Source organism: Microcaecilia unicolor, chromosome 4 (genome assembly GCF_901765095.1).
Source record: "Microcaecilia unicolor chromosome 4, aMicUni1.1, whole genome shotgun sequence".
Classification (NCBI taxonomy): domain Eukaryota; kingdom Metazoa; phylum Chordata; class Amphibia; order Gymnophiona; family Siphonopidae; genus Microcaecilia; species Microcaecilia unicolor.
This window is the reverse complement of record NC_044034.1, coordinates 186035249-186054281: the sequence shown is the minus strand read 5'-3', so window position 1 is coordinate 186054281 and position 19033 is coordinate 186035249. Positions and strand designations below refer to the sequence as shown.

Below are 19033 nucleotides of genomic sequence, written 5' to 3'. Positions count from 1 at the left end.
TAAAATTACCCACAAAATTCAAATCTAAGTGCAAAAAAAAAAAAACCAAGAAAAAAAGAGAATAGATCAGGCACTAAGTTGAAAGTACAAAAAACATCAGTTTACTTGGAATCTGAGTAATGAATCAACTCAGGGCTCCAGAGATGAAAGGCTGGTGTATTAATCACCTAGGCTACCAGCCCTCTACTTTACTTATTGAGAGCATGTCAACTACTGCTATTCAAGCTACGGTGTGTGACATTGCTACTTTAGTGCATTTCTTAAAATCAGATGAAATTTGATATAGAAGACTGTGTTCAGAAATGCTGTCTGTATACACCATCTCATTATCAAACTACGTAATAGTGCATTAAGTCTTAAAACTGCTCAGACTGCCAGGGTGCATGGCAATGGATATTAGTTTAATTGGAAGTGAAGATATAGTAGCTTTAAATCTGAAGAGCTTGAGTGATGTCTAAGAACTATTTAGCCCCATTATGGTAAGACTTTGAAACACATTTAATATACCTGACTCTGCTCCGAGAATACTCTTTTAATGCAGTTGTAATTTTATAGTTTTAAGATTTAGGAAACCCAATTAAAATGATAGTAAATACAATAAAAACAGGAAAGTCACTGGCTGTAAAAAGGAAGCCAGAATCACTGCAAATATGTGTCCATATTTAATGTCAGGGTGCTAGGACCTGCCTTCCTTTTAGTTCTGAGGAAATAGCGTGCATATAGAGGGAGTCATAATCAGGAAAGAACAATGAAAAGTGTGTTTCAGAAAAAGGGGTACACCTTTGACTGCAAGGGAGTAAAGCCTTAGGAGGACTTTGATGTGGTGACATGAAATTGGTGTGGATTATTTCAGCAAAGGTTCTGGGAGGGGGTCGTATGCACACGAGAACAAGCATCAGCACTGGAGAAATACTTGTCAAGACAAATCTGTGCCTTGTCTGATCAGAGTCTCTCTTCTGTTTAGCAGGTTCAAGGTCACATACCTCCGCTCATGATCCCAATTTTTCCACACGACCAGCGGACATTAGCAGCGGCTGCGGCAGCCCAGCAGGGATTCCTCTTCCCCCCAGGAATAACATACAAGCCAGGTATGTCAACAGGGACAACCAGGACGTATAATATAACAATAGAAACAGGCAGTAGAAGTTTTCTGCTCCAAACACTTGTTTTGAGAGATCTCAGTGGCCGATATCAGACAGACTCTGTTTTAAGTATTTTCAAAGGATAGGAAGGCCAGTGTATAAGGCTTTTCTACTGCTTCTCTGAAACCAAACAAAACTGGACACTTTACAAAGTGCAGGTCAAATAAAAATTGATTTCGTTTAAAACCCAACCTGTTCGCTTGACTTTACCATGGGATCCTTTTACTAAGCTGTTAGGTTAAAGTGCCTCCACAAAGGCGTCTTTTTACCGCATTTTGGTAAAAGGGCCTCCATATGATTTATATGCAGTTTAGTTGCTATTATGTGACATGTCCAGTTGATTGCTATTTTTATAAGTTTCCTTGTATTGCTACAATTAAAGCTGATGCTTGGTTCTGTTACTGCCCTTGGTACCATGGAGGAAGGAAAGACAGTTGCCTTTCAGCATATTTTAAAGGTAATCAATAGAAATAAAACAAAATAAAACTTGGAAAAGAAAATAAGATGATACCTTTTTATTGGACATAACTTAATACATTTCTTGATTAGCTTTCGAAGGTTGCCCTTCTTCATCAGATTGGAAATAATAATTTCCGATCTGACGAAGAAGGGCAACCTTCGAAAGCTAATCAAAATATGTATGAGGTCCAATAAAAAAGGTATCATCTTATTTTCTTTTCCACGTTTTATTTTGTTTTATTTCTATTGATTACCTTTAAAAGTGGACTAACACAGCTACCACACCTCTCTACTCAGCATATTTTAAAAAATCTCATTGCATCTGGCATCTGAAGTGCCTTATTCATTGTTGTCCCCTTTTTTTCTGTTGAAGGCAGCTGTTAGCTACAGAGTTCCATGCTGTGAGGAATTGCTATCCTTCTTATCCTCTGGGAAAACCAAGGGGCCCTTTTACTAAAGCTTAGCACCTAATAACAGACATTAGTGCGTGCAAAATGCTGCGCTTCCTATTTTATATCTAAGGGCTACATGGCAATTAGCACACGCTAAGCTTTACTAAAAGAGCCCTCATTTTACTTACTTATAGTAACTTCTTTTATCTGTGTGGTAACTGTATGGGAACATGCGGGAAATGCCCCCAAGAATTACACACAAGCTTTACACTTACTGAGGGCACCTAGGTTAATTGGGCATGAAGGTGCCTGTTTTTTGCTTTTTTATATAAAAACACATGGAGGGGCATAATCGAGCAGGGCGCCCAAGTTTTCCTGAGGACGTCCTCGCAGGACATCCCCGTGAAGGGGCAGGGAAACCCGTATTATCGAAACAAGATGGGCGTCCATCTTTCGTTTTGATAATACAGTCGGGGACGCCCAAATCTCAACATTTAGGTCAACCTTAGAGATGGTTGACCTTAGAGATGGTTGTCCCCGGTTTTCGGCCATAATGGAAACCGAGGATGCCCATCTCAAAAACTACCAAATCCAACTCATTTGATCGTGGGAGGAGCCAGCATTCGTAGTGCACTTGTCCCCCTAACATGCCAGGACACCAACTGGGCACCCTAGGGGGCACTGCAGTGGACTAACTGATGCACTAACTGAATGGAAAAAGCCCTTCCCTTACTGATCCCTTAGCGATTCGGAAAGGAACGGCCATGCATGAAGGAAATCGCATGCAAATGAGCTGCTCGCTGTTAGCTCATTTGCACACGATTTCCTTCCTAAGGAGGGGAAGCCAGTGCAGAGCAGCCAAGCATTATGCGTGTCTGCTCTACGCATGCCAAAGACGGCTTCATACATGCAGACAAGCTGTGTGTGTAATAGCCGTCTACAACCTTAAATAAATTGCCATCTACAACCTTAGAAAAATACAAGTCCAGGTGAAAATGTCCAAGTGCTTGTCAGGGACATTTTTTTTTAGAGTATGGGTGAAGGACGTCCTTCGCTATGCCTCCGTCCCTATAATGGCAGTTAAAGACGTCTGTCGCTATGCCTTTGTCCCTGTAATGACAGTTGAGGACGTCCTTCGCTATGCTTCTGCTCCGTCCCTGCGATGGCAGTTGAGGACATCCAAAATGTGTATGTTCCTGTGAGAAGGACATCCATGCCTGCTATGCCTCTGATACCCCCTTTATTTATTTGGATTTTGGCTCACAAGTAGCAGCAGTGGGATTTGAACTGGCCACTTCTGGATTGCAAGACCAGTGCTCTAACCACTAGGCCACTCCTCCACTCCACTCCCTTGAAATTTGGCCGTCCCTTTGGGGGGGGGGGCGGAGGCAGTTCAGGACATCCAAAATATTTGAAAGAAGGACATCCATGCCTTCGCTATGCCTCCGCTGACACACACATACCTCCCCTCCCAGGGATCTGCATACTGCTGCGATGGACCTGAGTATGACATTTCAGGCTGGCAAAAAAAGTTTTTAAAGTTGTTTTTTTCAGGGTGGGAAGGAGTTAGTGATCGCTGGGGGAGTCAAGAGAGGCCATCCCCGATTCCCTCCGGTAGTCATCTGGTCAGTTTGCACACCTTTTTGAGGCTTGGTCGTAAGAAAAAATGGACCAAGTAAAGTCGCCCAAGTGCTCATCAGGAACGCCCTTCTTTTTTCCATTATCGCTTGAGGATGCCCATGTGTTAGGCACGCCCCAGTCCCGCCTTCACCAAGGCCCCGACACACCCCCGGGAACTTTGGTCATCCCCGCAACGGGAAGCAGTTGGGGACACCCAAAATCGGCTTTCGATTATGCCGATTTGGTTGACCCTGAGAGAAGGATGCCCATCTCCCGATTTGTGTCGATAGATGAGCACCCTTCTTTTTTGAAAATAAGCCTGATAGGCACCTATGTGTCTTTATGAAATATTATTAGTATTATTTATTATTATTATTTGTTGCATTTATACCCCGCTCTTTCCAGCTTGGTAGCAGGTTCAGTGCGGCTTACATAGTATGGATTATGTGGAGGGGTATAATCGAACGCGAATGCCCATCTCCATTGGCGCCTATCTCCGAGGATGGGTACACGAAGGGGCAGGACAGACCGTATTTTCGAAAAAGATGGCGTCCATCTTTTGTTTCGATAATATGGTTTGTGCCGGGCAAATGCATCGCATTTGGGCGGATTTGAGCTGGGCGGTATCGGTTTTCAGCGATAATGGAAACCAAAGGTGCACAGCTCAAAAACAAACAAATCCAAGGCATTTGGTCATGGGAGGGGCCAGCATTCGTAGTGCACTGGTCTCCCTCACATGCCAGGACACCAACCGGGCACCCTAGGGGGCACTTGTAACAATTAAAAAAAATAATAAAATACCTCCCAAGTCCATAGCTCCCTTACTATGGGTGCTGAGCCCCCCCAAATCCCACTGCCCACAACTGTACACCATTACCATAGCACTTATGGCTGAAGGGGGGCACCTAAATGTGGGTACAGTGGGTTTTGGGGGCAGTTTGGAGCGCTCCCATTTAGCAGCACTAGTGTAACAGGTAGGGTGGGGATGGGCCTGGGTCCACCTGCCTGAAGTCCACTGCACCCACTAACAACTGCTCCAGGGACCTGCATACTGCTGTGATGGAGATGGGTATGACATTTGAGGCTGGCATAAAGGCTGGAAAAATTTTTTTTTGGTGGGAGGGGGTTAGTGACCACTGGGGGAGTAAGGGGAGGTCATCCCCGATTCCCTTCGGTGGTCATCTGGGCAGTTCGGGCACTTTTTGGGGTCTTGTTCATGAAAAAAAAGGGTCCAAAAAAAGTGACCCAAATTCTCGCTTCTGGTGCCCTTCTTTTTTCCATTATCGGCCGAGCGCGCCCATCTCTCCTCGGCCGATAAACACGCCCCCGTCCCGCCTTCACCACGTCTCTGACATGCCCTGTCAACTTTGTCCGTTCCCGCGACAGACTGCAGTTGGAAGCGCCCAAAATCGGCTTTCGATTATACCGATTTGGGCGCCCATTTCCCGATTTGGGTCGAAATATGGGCTTCTTTCTCTTTTGAAAATGAGCTGGATTGTATCACAGAAAGAACATATTTGTAGCAATAGTAGAGGTAAGATGTGGTTGTTAGGAAATAGGTTGAGATAGGTGAAATGGGCAGGGGGTGTAGAGGTAGGAGAGGTAGGAGTGGTGTAGAGTTGGTTCATAGGTTAAGTCTGGTCATTTGGGTAGGCTTGCTTGAAGAGGTAATGGGTCTTGGTAAGGCATTCCAGATTTGGCTGCCTATAACGGAGAAGTTTGATGTGTAGTACATTTTGTACTTGAGACCTTTGCATTTGGGAAGGTGTAGATTGAGATATGTTCGATAGGATTTTGATCCGTTTCTAGCTGGTAGGTCAATCGGGTTGGTCATGTAGCTTGTAGATTCTCCGTATATAATCTTGTGAATCAGTGATTGGACTTTGAAGTTTATTCATTTGTTGACAGGGAGCCAATGGAGTTTTTCACTAAGAGGTGTTGCGCTTTCAAATCGTGATTTACCAAAAATGAGTCTGGCTGCTGTGTTCTGGGCGCTCTGAAGTTTTTTCAGGATTTGGGCCTTACAGCCAATGAAAATGCTGTTGCAGTAGTCAGCATGGGTAAGTACAGTGGATTGTACCAAGTTGCGGAAACCTTTTAGGGGGAGATATGGTTTCACTCGTTTCAGCACCCACATCATGTTGAATGTCTTCTTCGTCATGGCTTTTGGGTGAGTTTCCAGAGTTAGGTGATTGTCTAATGTTACTCCTAGAATTTTTAGATTGTCGGATATGGGGATTGAGACATCAGGGGTAATCAGGGTAGTTGGGAAGAGTGTAGAGTATTGGGATGAGAGGATTAGGCATTGTGTTTTTTCCTTATTCATTTTCATCTTAAAAACGTTAGCCCAGGAGGCTAAGATGTTCATGCCAGTGATTATTTTATCAGAGATTTCTGCTAGGTTGGATTGGAAAGGGATGAATATGGTAACGTCATCTGCATAAATGAAGGGGTTTAGTCCATGTTTAGATAGGGTCTTGGCCAGGGGGATCATCATAAGGTTGAAGAGGATCGGGGATAGAGGCGACGCAGACAAGATTGTTGTGGTTGATTTGACTTGGTAGGATCTTGTGGTGATGAAACTTTTTATCCATTTAATGATGTTTCTGCCGATCCCTAGTTTGTCCAGTAGTTTTGTAAGAATGTCATGATTTACCATGTCAAATGCACTAGATAAGTCAAACTGCAGGAGAAGTATTTTATTTATTTATTTATTGCATTTGTATCCCACATTTTCCCACCCATTTGCAGGCTCAATGTGGCTTACAGAGTTTTGTTATGACATAGACATTTCAGGATATCAGATACAATTGGTAATGTACAAAGATTTGGTAAGGGAAGAGAGAAGGAAGGTGTACTGCAGGATAATATTGAAGGTGGACTTTAATAACTGGGTGGTTTGGAGAGGTAGTTATGTGAGGTTATGGGTTCTCTTTGTAGGCCTTGTTGAAGAGATGTGTCTTCAGAGATTTGCGAAAGTTAGCTATTTCGTCAATGGTTTTCAAGGCTGTAGGTAATGCGTTCCACAACTGCGTGCTCACGTAGGAGAAGGTGGTGGCATGTGTCAGCTTGTATTTTAGTCCTTTACAGCTGGGGAAGTGCAGATTAAGAAATTTGCAGGCTGATCTTATAGCATTTCTGGGAGGCAGGTCCACGAGGTTTAGCATGTAGATTGGGGCGTCTGCGTGAATGATCTTGTGAACAATCGTGCAGATCTTGAATGCAATGCGTTCCTTGAGTGGGAGCCAGTGAAGTTTCTCTCTTAGGGGTTTTGCGTTTTCATATTTAGCTTTTCCAAATATGAGTCTGGCTGCGGTATTCTGGGCTGTTTGGAGTTTTTTGATGGTCTGTTCTTTGCAGCCAGCATACAGTGTGTTGCAGTAGTCCAGATGACTTATTACCATTGACTGTACCAGGGTACAGAAGATGTATCTCGGGAAGAAAGGTTTTACTCTTTTGAGTTTCCACATGGAGTGGAACATCTTTTTCGTTGTATTCTTCACGTGGGTATCGAGTGTGAGGTTTCGATCAATGGTAACTCCAAGAATTTTCAGGTTTTGTGAGACGGGGAGAGAACAGTATGGTGTGGTTATGGTGGAGTAATTGTTTGTCTTGTGTTGAGAGGTGAGTACAAGACATTGTGTTTTTTCTGTGTTGAGTTTTAGCTGGAATACATCCGCCCAGGAGTGCATGATTTGGAGGCTTTGGTTGATTTCGTTTAGATCATGTTTGAACGGGATGTAGATCGTGACATCGTCTGCGTATATGTAAGGGTTGAGGTTTTGATTGGCTAAAAGTTTGGCCAAAGGTATCATCATTAAGTTGAAGAGAGTTGGTGAGAGGGGGGGATCCATGTGGAACTCCACACTCAGGTATCCATGGGAGTGATGTGTCCGCATTCGTGGTCAGGAATCCTTTTAGCCATTTGAGAACTGTACCTCCTACTCCGAAGTATTCTAGTATGTGTAGTAGTATTCAATGATTAACCATATCGAAGTATGTTATTTCCGAATGATATTTCTTGTTTGAACTTGGATATTAAGGTGAGTAGTACCGTTTCAGTGCTGTGTGCAGGCCTAAAGCCTGATTGCGACTCATGTAGTATGGAGAATTTTTGTATAAATTTGTTGAGTTGGGAGGTTACTCTGTTTTCCATTAGTTTGATCAGTAGAGGGATGGAGGCCACAGGGTGGTAATTGGTGATGTCATTTGCAGATTTCTTGGGGTTTTTTGGTATTGGTGTGAGTAGTATGTTTCCGTGCTCGGTGGGGAAGGAGCCCTGTTGAAGTAGGAAGTTTAAGTGGGTGGTGAGGTCTGTAATGAATCGTGCTGGCACATTTTTCATTAGAGAGTTGGGGTAGGGGTCCAGGTGGCAGTGTGACTTGGAGAGTTTGGATAATACTGTGAAAATTTCCTCAGTGGTGAGGAGGACGAAGTTTGTCCAGGAGCGGTCTACCGGGATTTCGTCCATGTTGGGGTCCAGTTCGTCAAGGAAACTGTCGATGCTGGCATCGTCTTGGGAATTGTGTTGCACAGATTGATAATTTTGTCGTTAAAGTATTTGGCCAGCTGGTTGGCAGATGTACAGTTTGAGGATGAAATTGTGACTGGATCGGTATTGAGCAGATTCTTTATAATTTGATATTGTTTTTTATGTCTGTTCCGGTGGATGTAATTTGTTTTGTATAATAGGATCTTTTGGCTCGTTTAATGGCATTTTTGTAGTTCTTTTGTGTGTGCTTCCATGCATTAAGGGTGAGATTGTTTTTTGATTTGCTCCAAGTATTTTCAAGTTTTCTGGTTTGTGTCTTTAGATTTTTTAATTCGTCGTTAAACCATGGTGAAGGGTTTTGTCTACGCAGAGTTTTGGAGTGTATTGGAGCGATTTCATCTAGAATAAGGCTGCATCTATTATCCCATTCCGTGAACCAGTGGTTTGAATTCAAATCTGTTGACCAGTCATTGTCATAGATTTGTTGCCATTTGTCTATTCGTCCTCTGGTGCTAATTGTTATGGGATCATGTGTTCTAGGCTGGTCTTTTTTTCGCCATTATATGGACAGGGTCGCTTTGTGATGGTCAGACCAGGGGGAAGCAGACCAGTGGATGTCTGATAAGAGCAAGTTTTCGTCTGTGGAGTGTTTGTGGGCGATGATGTCTAGTGAGTGTCCTTTGAAGTGGGTTGGTTGCATTGGAGGGAGGTTGAAGTCTTTACATTCCCAAGTGTGGGCAGAGTTGGAGTCTTCTAGATGAAGGTTCAAGTCTCCAATTAATAATATATTGGAGTTGTTAATGCATGTGTTTGATATAAAGTCCATGAATATGGTTTGATTGTTGTTCCAGTTGCTGGGAGGTCGTAAAACAGTATGCAGGTTAAATGGTCAAATAGTGTGGGGCAATGAATTTGATTGAAGCAATCTCGAGTTGTGGTGAAATGGACTCAGAGAAGGGTTCTGCAGAGAATTTGGATCTGTAAATGAGTGCAATGCCTCTGCCTCTTTTGTCTTTTCTAAGCCAGTGTGATATTAGCACAAATCCTGCAGAAATCATACCAGCATTGAAGATGCAGTAATGTTAACATATCCAGGGGAACTGGGTTCGATTCCCACTGCAGTTCCTTGTGACTCTGGGCAAGTCACTTAATCCTCCATTGCCCCAGGTACAAAATAAGTACCCATATATAATATGTAGCCCACTTTGATTATAACCACAGAAAGGCAGTATATCAAATCCCATCTCCTTTCCCCTTTTCCCTTTCCATTGTGACTCCACCTGCAGTTCACCTAAACTCCTCCCCTGAACACACATGCTCTAAAATCTGATTTCACCACATGTACCTTTAAGAGCGAGGTAATTACATCAAAGCCCTTTTAAGCATGTACAGCAGCATTTGACACGTGAAAAGGGTTTTATAAAATTACCTCCACCTCTCAATAATTTGGGCACTTACCACATGGACCCCACATAGATTTGTATTTTCTAACCTACATGCATTGTTTTCACGGGAAGAAACATTTGCAGAAAAAACTGTACAGGTGCTTTCCCTTGACTCAATATGTCTGGGTTAAATTGGATGATCTCTCTTCATCTACATCTACCAGTTGAGAGTCAGGAGGTTTCTATTTATTTATTGCAACTTGTGACAACTGCTGTCTTCTAAAGCTATTTTTAGCATTATAATAGATGCAAGGAGCAGAAACAGGGCAGAAACAGCAGATCTGTGCGAAAACACGTGTCCATTTATAGAATATATATAAGTACATAAGTATTGCCATACTAGGAAAGACCAAAGGTCCATCGAGCCCAGCATCCTGTTTCCAACAGTGGCCAATCCAGGTCACAAATACCTGGCAAGATCCCAAAAATGTACAAAACATTCTATACTGCTTATCCCAGAAATAGTGGATTTTCCCCAGCCCATTTAATAACGGTCTATAGACTTTTCCTTTAGGAAGCCATCCAAACTCCGCTAAGCTAACCGCCTTTACCACATTATCTGGCAATGAATTCCAGAGTTTAATTACACGTTGAGTGAAGAAAAATTTTCTCTGATTTGTTTTAAATTTACTACATTGTAGCTTCATCGCATGCCCCCTAGTCCTAGTATTTTTAGAAAGCATGAACAGACGCTTCACACCTACCCGTTCAACTCCACTCATTATAGACCTCTATCATATCTCCCCTCAACCGCCTTTTCTCCAAGCTGAAGAGCCCTAGCTGCTTTAACCTTTCCTCATAGGGAAGTCGTCCCATCCCCTTTATCATTTTCGTCGCCCTTCTCTGCACCTTTTCTGATTCCACTATATCTTTTTTGAGATGCGGCGACCAGAATTGAACACAATATTCAAGGTGCGGTCGCACCATGGAGCGATACAAAGGCATTATAACATCCTCATTTTTGTTTTCCATTCCTTTCCTAATAATACCTAACATTCTATTTGCTTTCTTAGCCGCAGCAGCACACTAAGCAGAAGGTTTCAACGTATCATCAACGACGACACCTAGATCCCTTTCTTGGTCCGTGACTCCTAACGTGGAACCTTGCATGACATAGCTATAATTCGGGTTCCTCTTTCCCACATGCATCACTTTGCACTTGCTCACATTAAACGTCATCTGCCATTTAGACGCCCAGTCTCCCAGTCTCGTAAGGTCTTCTTGTAATTTTTCACAATCCTCCCGCGATTTAACGACTTTGAATAACTTTGTGTCATCAGCAAATTTAATTACCTCACTAGTTACTCCCATCTCTAGGTCATTTATAAATATGTTAAAAAGCAGCGGTCTGAGCACAGACCCCTTGGGAACCCTACTAACTACCCTTCTCCATTGAGAATACTGACCATTTAACCCTACTCACCTAAGTGTTTTCACGTGGATCTGCAAAGGGGACGTAATGATGGGAGGGACATGGGTGGGTCAGGGGTGTTCCCTTAAGATGTGGGGGTTTCAGTTGGTATAATAATCGCACCTAGAGTTGAGTGTGAATCCTGGTGCTATGTGTTATTCTATATAGGGTGTCTATCCCAGAATGGCATTTATAGAATACCGTTGAGCGCCGATTTTTTTCAGCACTGAATTTTGAGTGCCATTTACTGAATCCAGCCCTGAGTGTATAATTGTTGCAAGATTTTTCTAATCAAGGTAGGGTCAAATCTGGAAAATTTGGGACAATTGACAGGATTTAGACTGAAGAACTACTGATGTTTGAGGGGTCATGGACAGATAAGAGTCCAATCTGACTCCAAGGCTGATTAATAATTTTAAGATTATGGATAAGGGGCTTATTTCTCCTAGAAAGAGACAAACAGGCTCATTTTTGAAAGAGATGGACGTCCATATTCCGACATAAATCGGCACTTGGACGTCCATCTCTCAGAGACGTCCAAATCGGTATAATCGAAACCCGATTTTGGACATCTCTAGTGAAAGTCTGTCGCAAAGACGTCCAAATCTGAGGAGGGCATATCGGAGGTGTGGTGAAGGTGGGACTTGGGTGTTCCTAAGACTTGGACGTCTATGAGCCATAATGGAAAAACAGCAGAGATGTCCAAGACTAAAACTTGGATGTTTTCACCCGACCTGTTTTTATTGTGAATAAGGCACAAAAAGATGCTCAAAATGACCAGATGACCACCGGAGGGAATCGTGGATGACCTCCCCTTACTCCCCCAGTGGTCACTAACCCCCTCCCATCCTCAGAAACATCATTAAAAATATTGATTGCCAGCCTCAGATATCATACTCAGGTCCATGACAGCACATGCAGGTCCCTGGAGCAGTTTTAGTGGGTGCAGTGCACTTCAGACAGGTGAACCCAGGCCCATACCCCCCCTACCTGTTACATTTGTGGAAGAAACAGTGAGCCCTCCAAAACCCACCAGAAACCCTCTGTACCCACATATAGGTGCCCCCTTCACCTGTAAGGGCTATGGTAGTGGTGTACAGTTGGGGGTAGTGGGTTTTGGGGTTTTTTTTTGGGGGGGGGGGTCAGCACACAAGGTAAGGGAGCTATATACCTTTGAGCATTTTATGAAGTCCACTGCAGTGCCCCCTAGGGTGCCCTATTGCTGTCCTGGAATGTCAGGGGGACCAGTGTACTACAAATGTTGGCTCCTTCCATGTCCAAATGGCTTGCATTTGGATGTTTTAGACTTGGACGCCTTTGGTTTCGAAAATCGCCAAAAATCAAAGACGTCCAAATCTAAGGATGTCCAAATCCAAGGACGTCCTTGGGATTTTCAAAACAAAAGATGGACGTCCATCTTTTTTCGAAAATGACCTTCTCCCCGCCTCCAAATTTGGATAAAACATTCAAATTCTGACTTGGACGTTTCTTTCGAAAATGCCCCTCAAAGCCTTGGTTTTTATGGAATTCAGTTTAAGCTTGGTTGCAGATTTCCTCTTGGCCACATGCCAGAGCTTTATGAGAAACCATGACCTTAGGTTTGGTCTCCAGATTACCTGCCCTTCTAATTGAGAAGATGGTGTAACTTGGACCTTTCATTTCCTCCATCTCCTGCAGTGGGAAAGCTGCAAGGCAGATGGATCTTTTTGTCTGCTTACTCAATGCATGCTGAAATGCCATAGGATTTTCTATGTGGTATTTCCCTGAATGAGTGTCAGAAGTAGATAGTTCACTCTGGAGACATGTACATGTAGTATGTATAGAAGTATGGCACTACCAACACAGTCACTTCTCTCAACCATATTGTCACAAGAAAGCACTCATCAGTCACATGATGGCTTTAATAAAACATGGAGGGGCATAATCGAACGGCGCTGGCCAAATTGATGGCCGGCCATCTTCGGAGCGAGCACCGTAAGCAGGCAGAGCCAAGAGTTTTTTTGAAACACGCTTGGCGCCAGCCAATTCACTTGCCGGGTTTAGAGAAGGATCGCCGGGTTTATATGAGATGGCCGGCTTCGTTTGTCAACCATAATGGAAACCGGGCCCGGCCATCTCAAACCCAGCAAAATGCAAGGCATTTGGGCATGGGAGGAGCCAGCATTTGTAGTGCATTGGCCCCCCTCACATGCCAGGACACCAACTGGGCACCCTAGGGGGCACTTAAAAAAATTAAAAAGAAAATAGCTTCCAGGTGCATAGCACCCTTACCTTGTGTGCTGTGCCCCCCAAATCCCCCCCCCCCAAAACCCACTCGCCACAACTCTACACAATTACCATAGCCCTAAGGGGTGAAAGGGAGCACCTACATGTGGGTACAGTGGGTTTTGGGGGATTTGGAGGGCTCTGCATTAACCACCACAAGTGGAACAGGTAGGGGGGGATTGGCCTGGGTCCACCTGCCTGAAGTGCACTGCACCCACTAAAAACTGCTCCAGGGACCTGCACACTGCTGTCAAGGAGCTGGGTATGACATTTCAGGCTGGCATACAGGCTGGCAAAAAAAGTTTTAGTTTTTCTTTTTTGGGGTGTGAGGGGGTTGGTGACCACTGGGGGAGTAAGGGGAGATATCCCCGCTTCCCTCCGGTGGTCATCTGGTCAGTTGGGGCACTTTTTCCAAGCTTGGTCCTAAAAATAAATGGACCAAATCCGGCCGGTGAAATGCTCGTTCGAGCCAGCCTCTTTTTTTCCATTATAAGGCAAAGCCGGCCATCTCGTACCCACGCCCCTGCCCTGCCCCTCGACACGCCTTCACTACCCTACCAACATGCCCCCTTGAAGGTTGGCCGGCGCCGCGACGAAACAGCAGTTGAAGTCGGCCAAAATCGGCTTTCGATAATACCGATTTGGCCGGGATCAGGAGATCGCCATCGATCTCCCTATTTGTGTCGGAAGATCGCCGGCGATCCCTTTCGAAAATGAGTCTGATAGTGACAGTCTGCAATAGCCTCCCTATTATTAGGATTTAGCTCACACCTTTTCAGTAGTAGGTCAAGGTGAGTTACATTTAGGTACACCAGGTATTTCCCTGTCCCTAGAGGGCTCACAGTCTAAGATTGTACCTGAGGCAATGGAGGCTGAAGTGACTTTCCTAAGGCCACTAAAATTATAACTTCAACAGAAAGTAAAAAAAAAGATTGAAAATTATTATTTGTCTTGTGAAGATTGAGCACATAGTAGTGGACAGATAAAGAAGCTGAACTAGCAGAAGTCTGAAACTTGAATTATGAATATTACCAAAAAAAATATGTGAATGGTCAGTAGTAAAGTTCGACAACTGCTGCTACTGTTCATGTTTCAGAGTTTTGATAATTTAACTCCTTTTTATACATGTTTTATTTGAAAAACAAATTTGTAATTAGTAAATTAATCCTCACAGTATGAGAGTAATTTTATAACATGTTACCTATGTGTGAAGGCCAAGTAAGCACATATTTCAAACCTATTTTATAAAGACACATAGGAATCTATGGGGCTCATTTTGAAAAGAGAAAAACAATTAAAAAGTGTCATAAAGCACCATTTGGGCATGTCTAACACTTGGACATTTCACAGCCATAATGGAACAAAACAAAAACGTCCAGGGAGAAAACCTAAACTGGCTAGACCTGTTTTAAGAATGAATAAGATACAAAAAGTGCCCTAAATGACAGTAGATGATCATTGGAATCAGGGATGACCCCCCCCCCCCCCCCATACTCCCCCAGTGGTCACGGACCCCCTCCCACCCCCCACCCCCCAAAAAGAAATGTGAAAAAAGAAATACTACTCACCAGCCTCTACGACATGCATTGCCCAGTTACCGCCGAGTTAGCACAGAAGCCCTTGCTGCCACATCAGAGGGTGGTGGTAAGTGCTCCCCCCGAAATGGCCACATGGCAAGTGTGAACTTACTACATGGCCATTTTGTTTTTCAACCTTTTTACCCGCTGAAGTAAAAGAAGACTTTGCACGTGATAAAATCTCGCACTGCTGCTAGCGCAGGGCCCCTTTTACTGCAGTTTAGTAAAAGGGGCCCTAAGTGTATTCTTGTTGGCATTTAGGACATGATATTGCACCATCTCTCCTCATTTTTCTCCCTTCATCATCTGTGCAAGATTTTTCACCTTGGCTGAACAAAAAGAAGCAAAAAGCACACATAATTTAATTAACGTGCTGCAAATGTGCAACTTTTTGCTTAGATTTTTTTTTCCTTTGGCAGAAATAATAAAGCATTCAGGCACTTATTCTAATTTATCATTCAGCCCAATAACAGGTCACATCACCTTGCTGTGAAATATGTCTACAGATGATGTAGTGAATGTTATGATTTCTTCCCCTTCTTCCTCTGGGTTTATAGGACTCCTGGGGAATTCAATTATCGATATAATGGTTTGAAGCTATGTTCAGAGCTTCCTTGTAAACAGGGCTTTCTAAATGTTTAAAGACATACTGCCAAAGGAATTCAGGAAAAGAAGCTGGTTAAGCAAATAGAAAGCACCCGTATTTTCTTTGTGTGTGTCGCACAAGTGATCTCTTTCCAGAAGCAGTAACCTTGTTTTGTTCATTAATAATACTTCCCACCAAGCTCTTTTTAAAAAGAAATGTACATTAACCTGAGAACATTAACCAGGGAGTTCTGAACACAGCAGTCTCTTTGGAAAGAATAATGAAAAACCTAGAGGTTTCAAAGTCAGCCAAGGTTTCATAACGTCGACTATACGATAAAATAGCATCCTGAACATTAAACCATTTATTCACAAACGCTAATCAAAATAGTCTTCATAAAAATTAAATTGTATGAGGGCCAAAAATGTCAGTCATTTCAGAAAACAGATTGAGCCAAATTTTGAAATGCATAAATGACATGTTTCTATAGTTATAATATGGGGAGATGTAAAGAAACCTGGTTAAATTACTAATTAATTTTCAAAGCCAAAATGTAAAAGTCCAAAGTACAATTAGACATCTAGCAGTGGACATCCACTTTCCTTCCCCACAAAAAATAGGTTTTGTACAGCAATGTTTCTTAACCTAGCTCTCAAGGTACACTTACAGGCTTATTTTCGAAAGGGATCGCCAGCGATCTTCCAACACAAATTGGGAGATCGCTGGCGATTTCTCAATCCCGGCCAAATCGGTATTATCAATAGCCGATTTTGGCCGGCCCCAATTGCTTTTTCGTTGCGGCGCCGGCCAACCTTCAAGAGGGCGTGTTGGTAGGGTAGCGAAGGCGGGAAGGGAGCGGGGCGGGGTGGGGTTACGAGATGGCCAGCTTCACCTTATTATGAAAAAAAAAAACGCTGGCTCGAATGAGTATTTTGCCGGGCGGACTTGGTCCATGTATTTTTAGGACCAAGTCCCAAAAAAGAGTCTCAACTGACCAGATGACCACCGGAGGGAAGCGGGGATCACCTCCCCTTACTCCCCAAGTGGTCACCAACCCCCCTCCCACACACACACACAAAAAAAACATTTTTTGCCAGCCTCAAATGTCATACCCAGCTCCCTGACAGCAGTATGCAGGTCCCTGGAGCAGTTTTTAGTGGGTGCACTGCACTTCAGGCAGGTGGACCCAGGCCCATCCCCCCCTACCTGTTACACTTGTGGTGGTTAATGTTGAGCCCTCCAAAAAAACCCCAAACCCACTGTACCCACATGTAGGTGCCCCCCTTCACCCTTTAGGGCTATGGTAATGGTGTAGACTTGTGGGCAGTGGGTTTGGGGGGGGGGGGATTTAGGGGGCTCAGTACACAAGGGAAGGGTGCTATGCACCTAGAAGCTAATTTTGTTTTTTTTTTAAAGATTTTTTAAGTGCCCCCTAGGGTGCCTGTTTGGTGTCCTGGCATGTCAGGGGGGCCAATGCACTACAAATGCTGGCTCCTCCCATGCCCAAATGCCTTGCATTTCGCCGGGTTTGAGATGGCCGGGTCCAGTTTCCATTATGGCTGAAAATCAGAGCCGGCCATCTCATCTAAACCCGGCGATCCTATTCTAAACCTGGTGAGCAATTTGGCCGGGGCCAAGCATATTTCGAAAATACGCTTGGCTCCGCCCGCTTACGGCGCCGGCCCCAAAAATGGCCGGCCATCAATTTCGCCGGCGCCATTCGATTATTCCCCTCCTAGCCTGTTAGGTTTTCAGAATATCCACAATTAATATACATAAGATTGATTTGTATGAAAATCAATCTAATACATATCATTGTGGATATCCTGAAAAGCGGTATGCCCCGAAGACTAGTTGAGAAACATTACTCTAGACATAGGAAGTCATTTGAAAAGCATCTCCATGTATGAGAAGGGGCATTTACATCATTTATATATGTACCAATCTAGTTACATGTGTAAATGGTGAGTTCAGACTTGGAGATGGTTGGAACACAGTGGGCCTGACAATTAAGTTGCACTGATAGGGAGATCCCTGGATTTTCAATAGTACATAACAAGATAATGCCACTGAAAATCAGGAGAAACTACTATGGAACTTTGGACTCAAGTTCTATAAATAGTGTCCACATTTGGATAGCATTAAAAATTAGCGCTAAGTGCTATTCTTTAAATGGTGCTCAGAGTCGGGCGCCATTTATAGAATAGTGTTTGGTGCCAGGATCTGTGCCCAATTTGAGGCAAGATTTACACCAAGTAAAACCTGGTATTAAATTTTGTGCCTAAATAAAACTGTGTACAAATTCTAGAAAACCCTCTCATATGCCCATGCCCCTCCCATAACCGTGCCCCTTTTCAGATCTGCACATAAAATTTACATGCAAATTCCAGTGTGCCTGAATGCAGCTGACTTTGAGCTGCTATTGAAAAAGGTGTGAGCAAAATCCAAATTAATAATAATAATCATAATAATAAAAATAATCCCGATGTCTAAAGATGTGTAAGCAAATTTTAATTAATGCTAATTATCAGAGCTAATTGGCTCATTTATCAATTAAATTGTGCACACAAATTGAGTCCACGCCCAAATTTGCATGCACAACTTTGAAATCCATATATAGAATTAGGGCAGTGGCGTAGCCAGACCTGAGATTTTGGGTGGGCCCAGAGCTAATATGGGTGGGCATGCACTGTCTATATGAGTAGTGTCTCTTGGGATCCTACAAAATAATGCCTTAGAATTCACTTGATGATGGTTTTCTAAGTAGTCTGCCCAACAGCTGCCCTGCATCAGTATCACCACATACATACTTAATGGAAAAATTGATATTTTTAAATATAATTACATTATCCCACAATCTCTCCACTGCAAAATGCTATACACAAACTTGTGCAAAAACACACTCATACCCTTACTAAACCATAACAGCACTAATTCCAAGGACAGGATGAGCTATAACCTTATGCTTGAAAAGGCAGAACTGTAATTACACTAGGCTCTAAAACACCAATACACTACCTCGTGAAAAAAAAAAGCAAAACAAAAAGGGCTGCAAATACTACACGCTAGAGAATACTGCACCTTGATTACACATGAAGAACACATGACACAACAGACATGACACAATGAACTAGAAATCAAAAAATATGAAGGCAAAATACTGAACTGGAAAGTTAACTCAAGAAGTCAGACTCAGCATGCAGCAATACCAGAAAAATTGAAACTTACATGCAAAATATCACAGATGCACATTTATGTTTAAATCATTTTTATTAGTAAAGATTGACAGTTAAACAAATATTTGCCAAGGAAAGTACATATCAAAAGTTGTCATCTAACATCTTATGCTCAATACAATAAAGTACGATACATCTTTTATATTTCTCCCCCACCTTCCCTCCCTCCCTACCAGAACTTGTCCTCCCATCCCCCCCATCCCACCCTCCACCCTATCCCCCCGGTCTCTACAACTTCAACATGATGTATTGCACAGGTCTCCAACCAGTAACAGATGCAATGGTCCTGCCTCAGCATCCCTTATACCTAAAGGATATTCAAAGTGTTATAATTTACACTGAAGGTCCCATTTATCAAAAAAGTATACACAATAATATCTCTATCAACCAGTTCCCTGCCAGATGACA

At 43.2% G+C, this 19033-nt stretch overlaps 1 protein-coding gene across 1 annotated transcript in view; it reads left to right on the top strand.

Moving 5' to 3' along the window:
* The window catches only part of SOX6 (SRY-box transcription factor 6), an 802914-nt gene that overhangs the window by 473374 nt on the left and 310507 nt on the right, over window positions 1-19033 (top strand). The window contains exon 7 of the mRNA XM_030201055.1: window positions 968-1088. Coding sequence (XP_030056915.1) covers window positions 968-1088 — 121 coding nt within the window. The remainder of the gene's footprint in view (window positions 1-967; window positions 1089-19033) is intronic.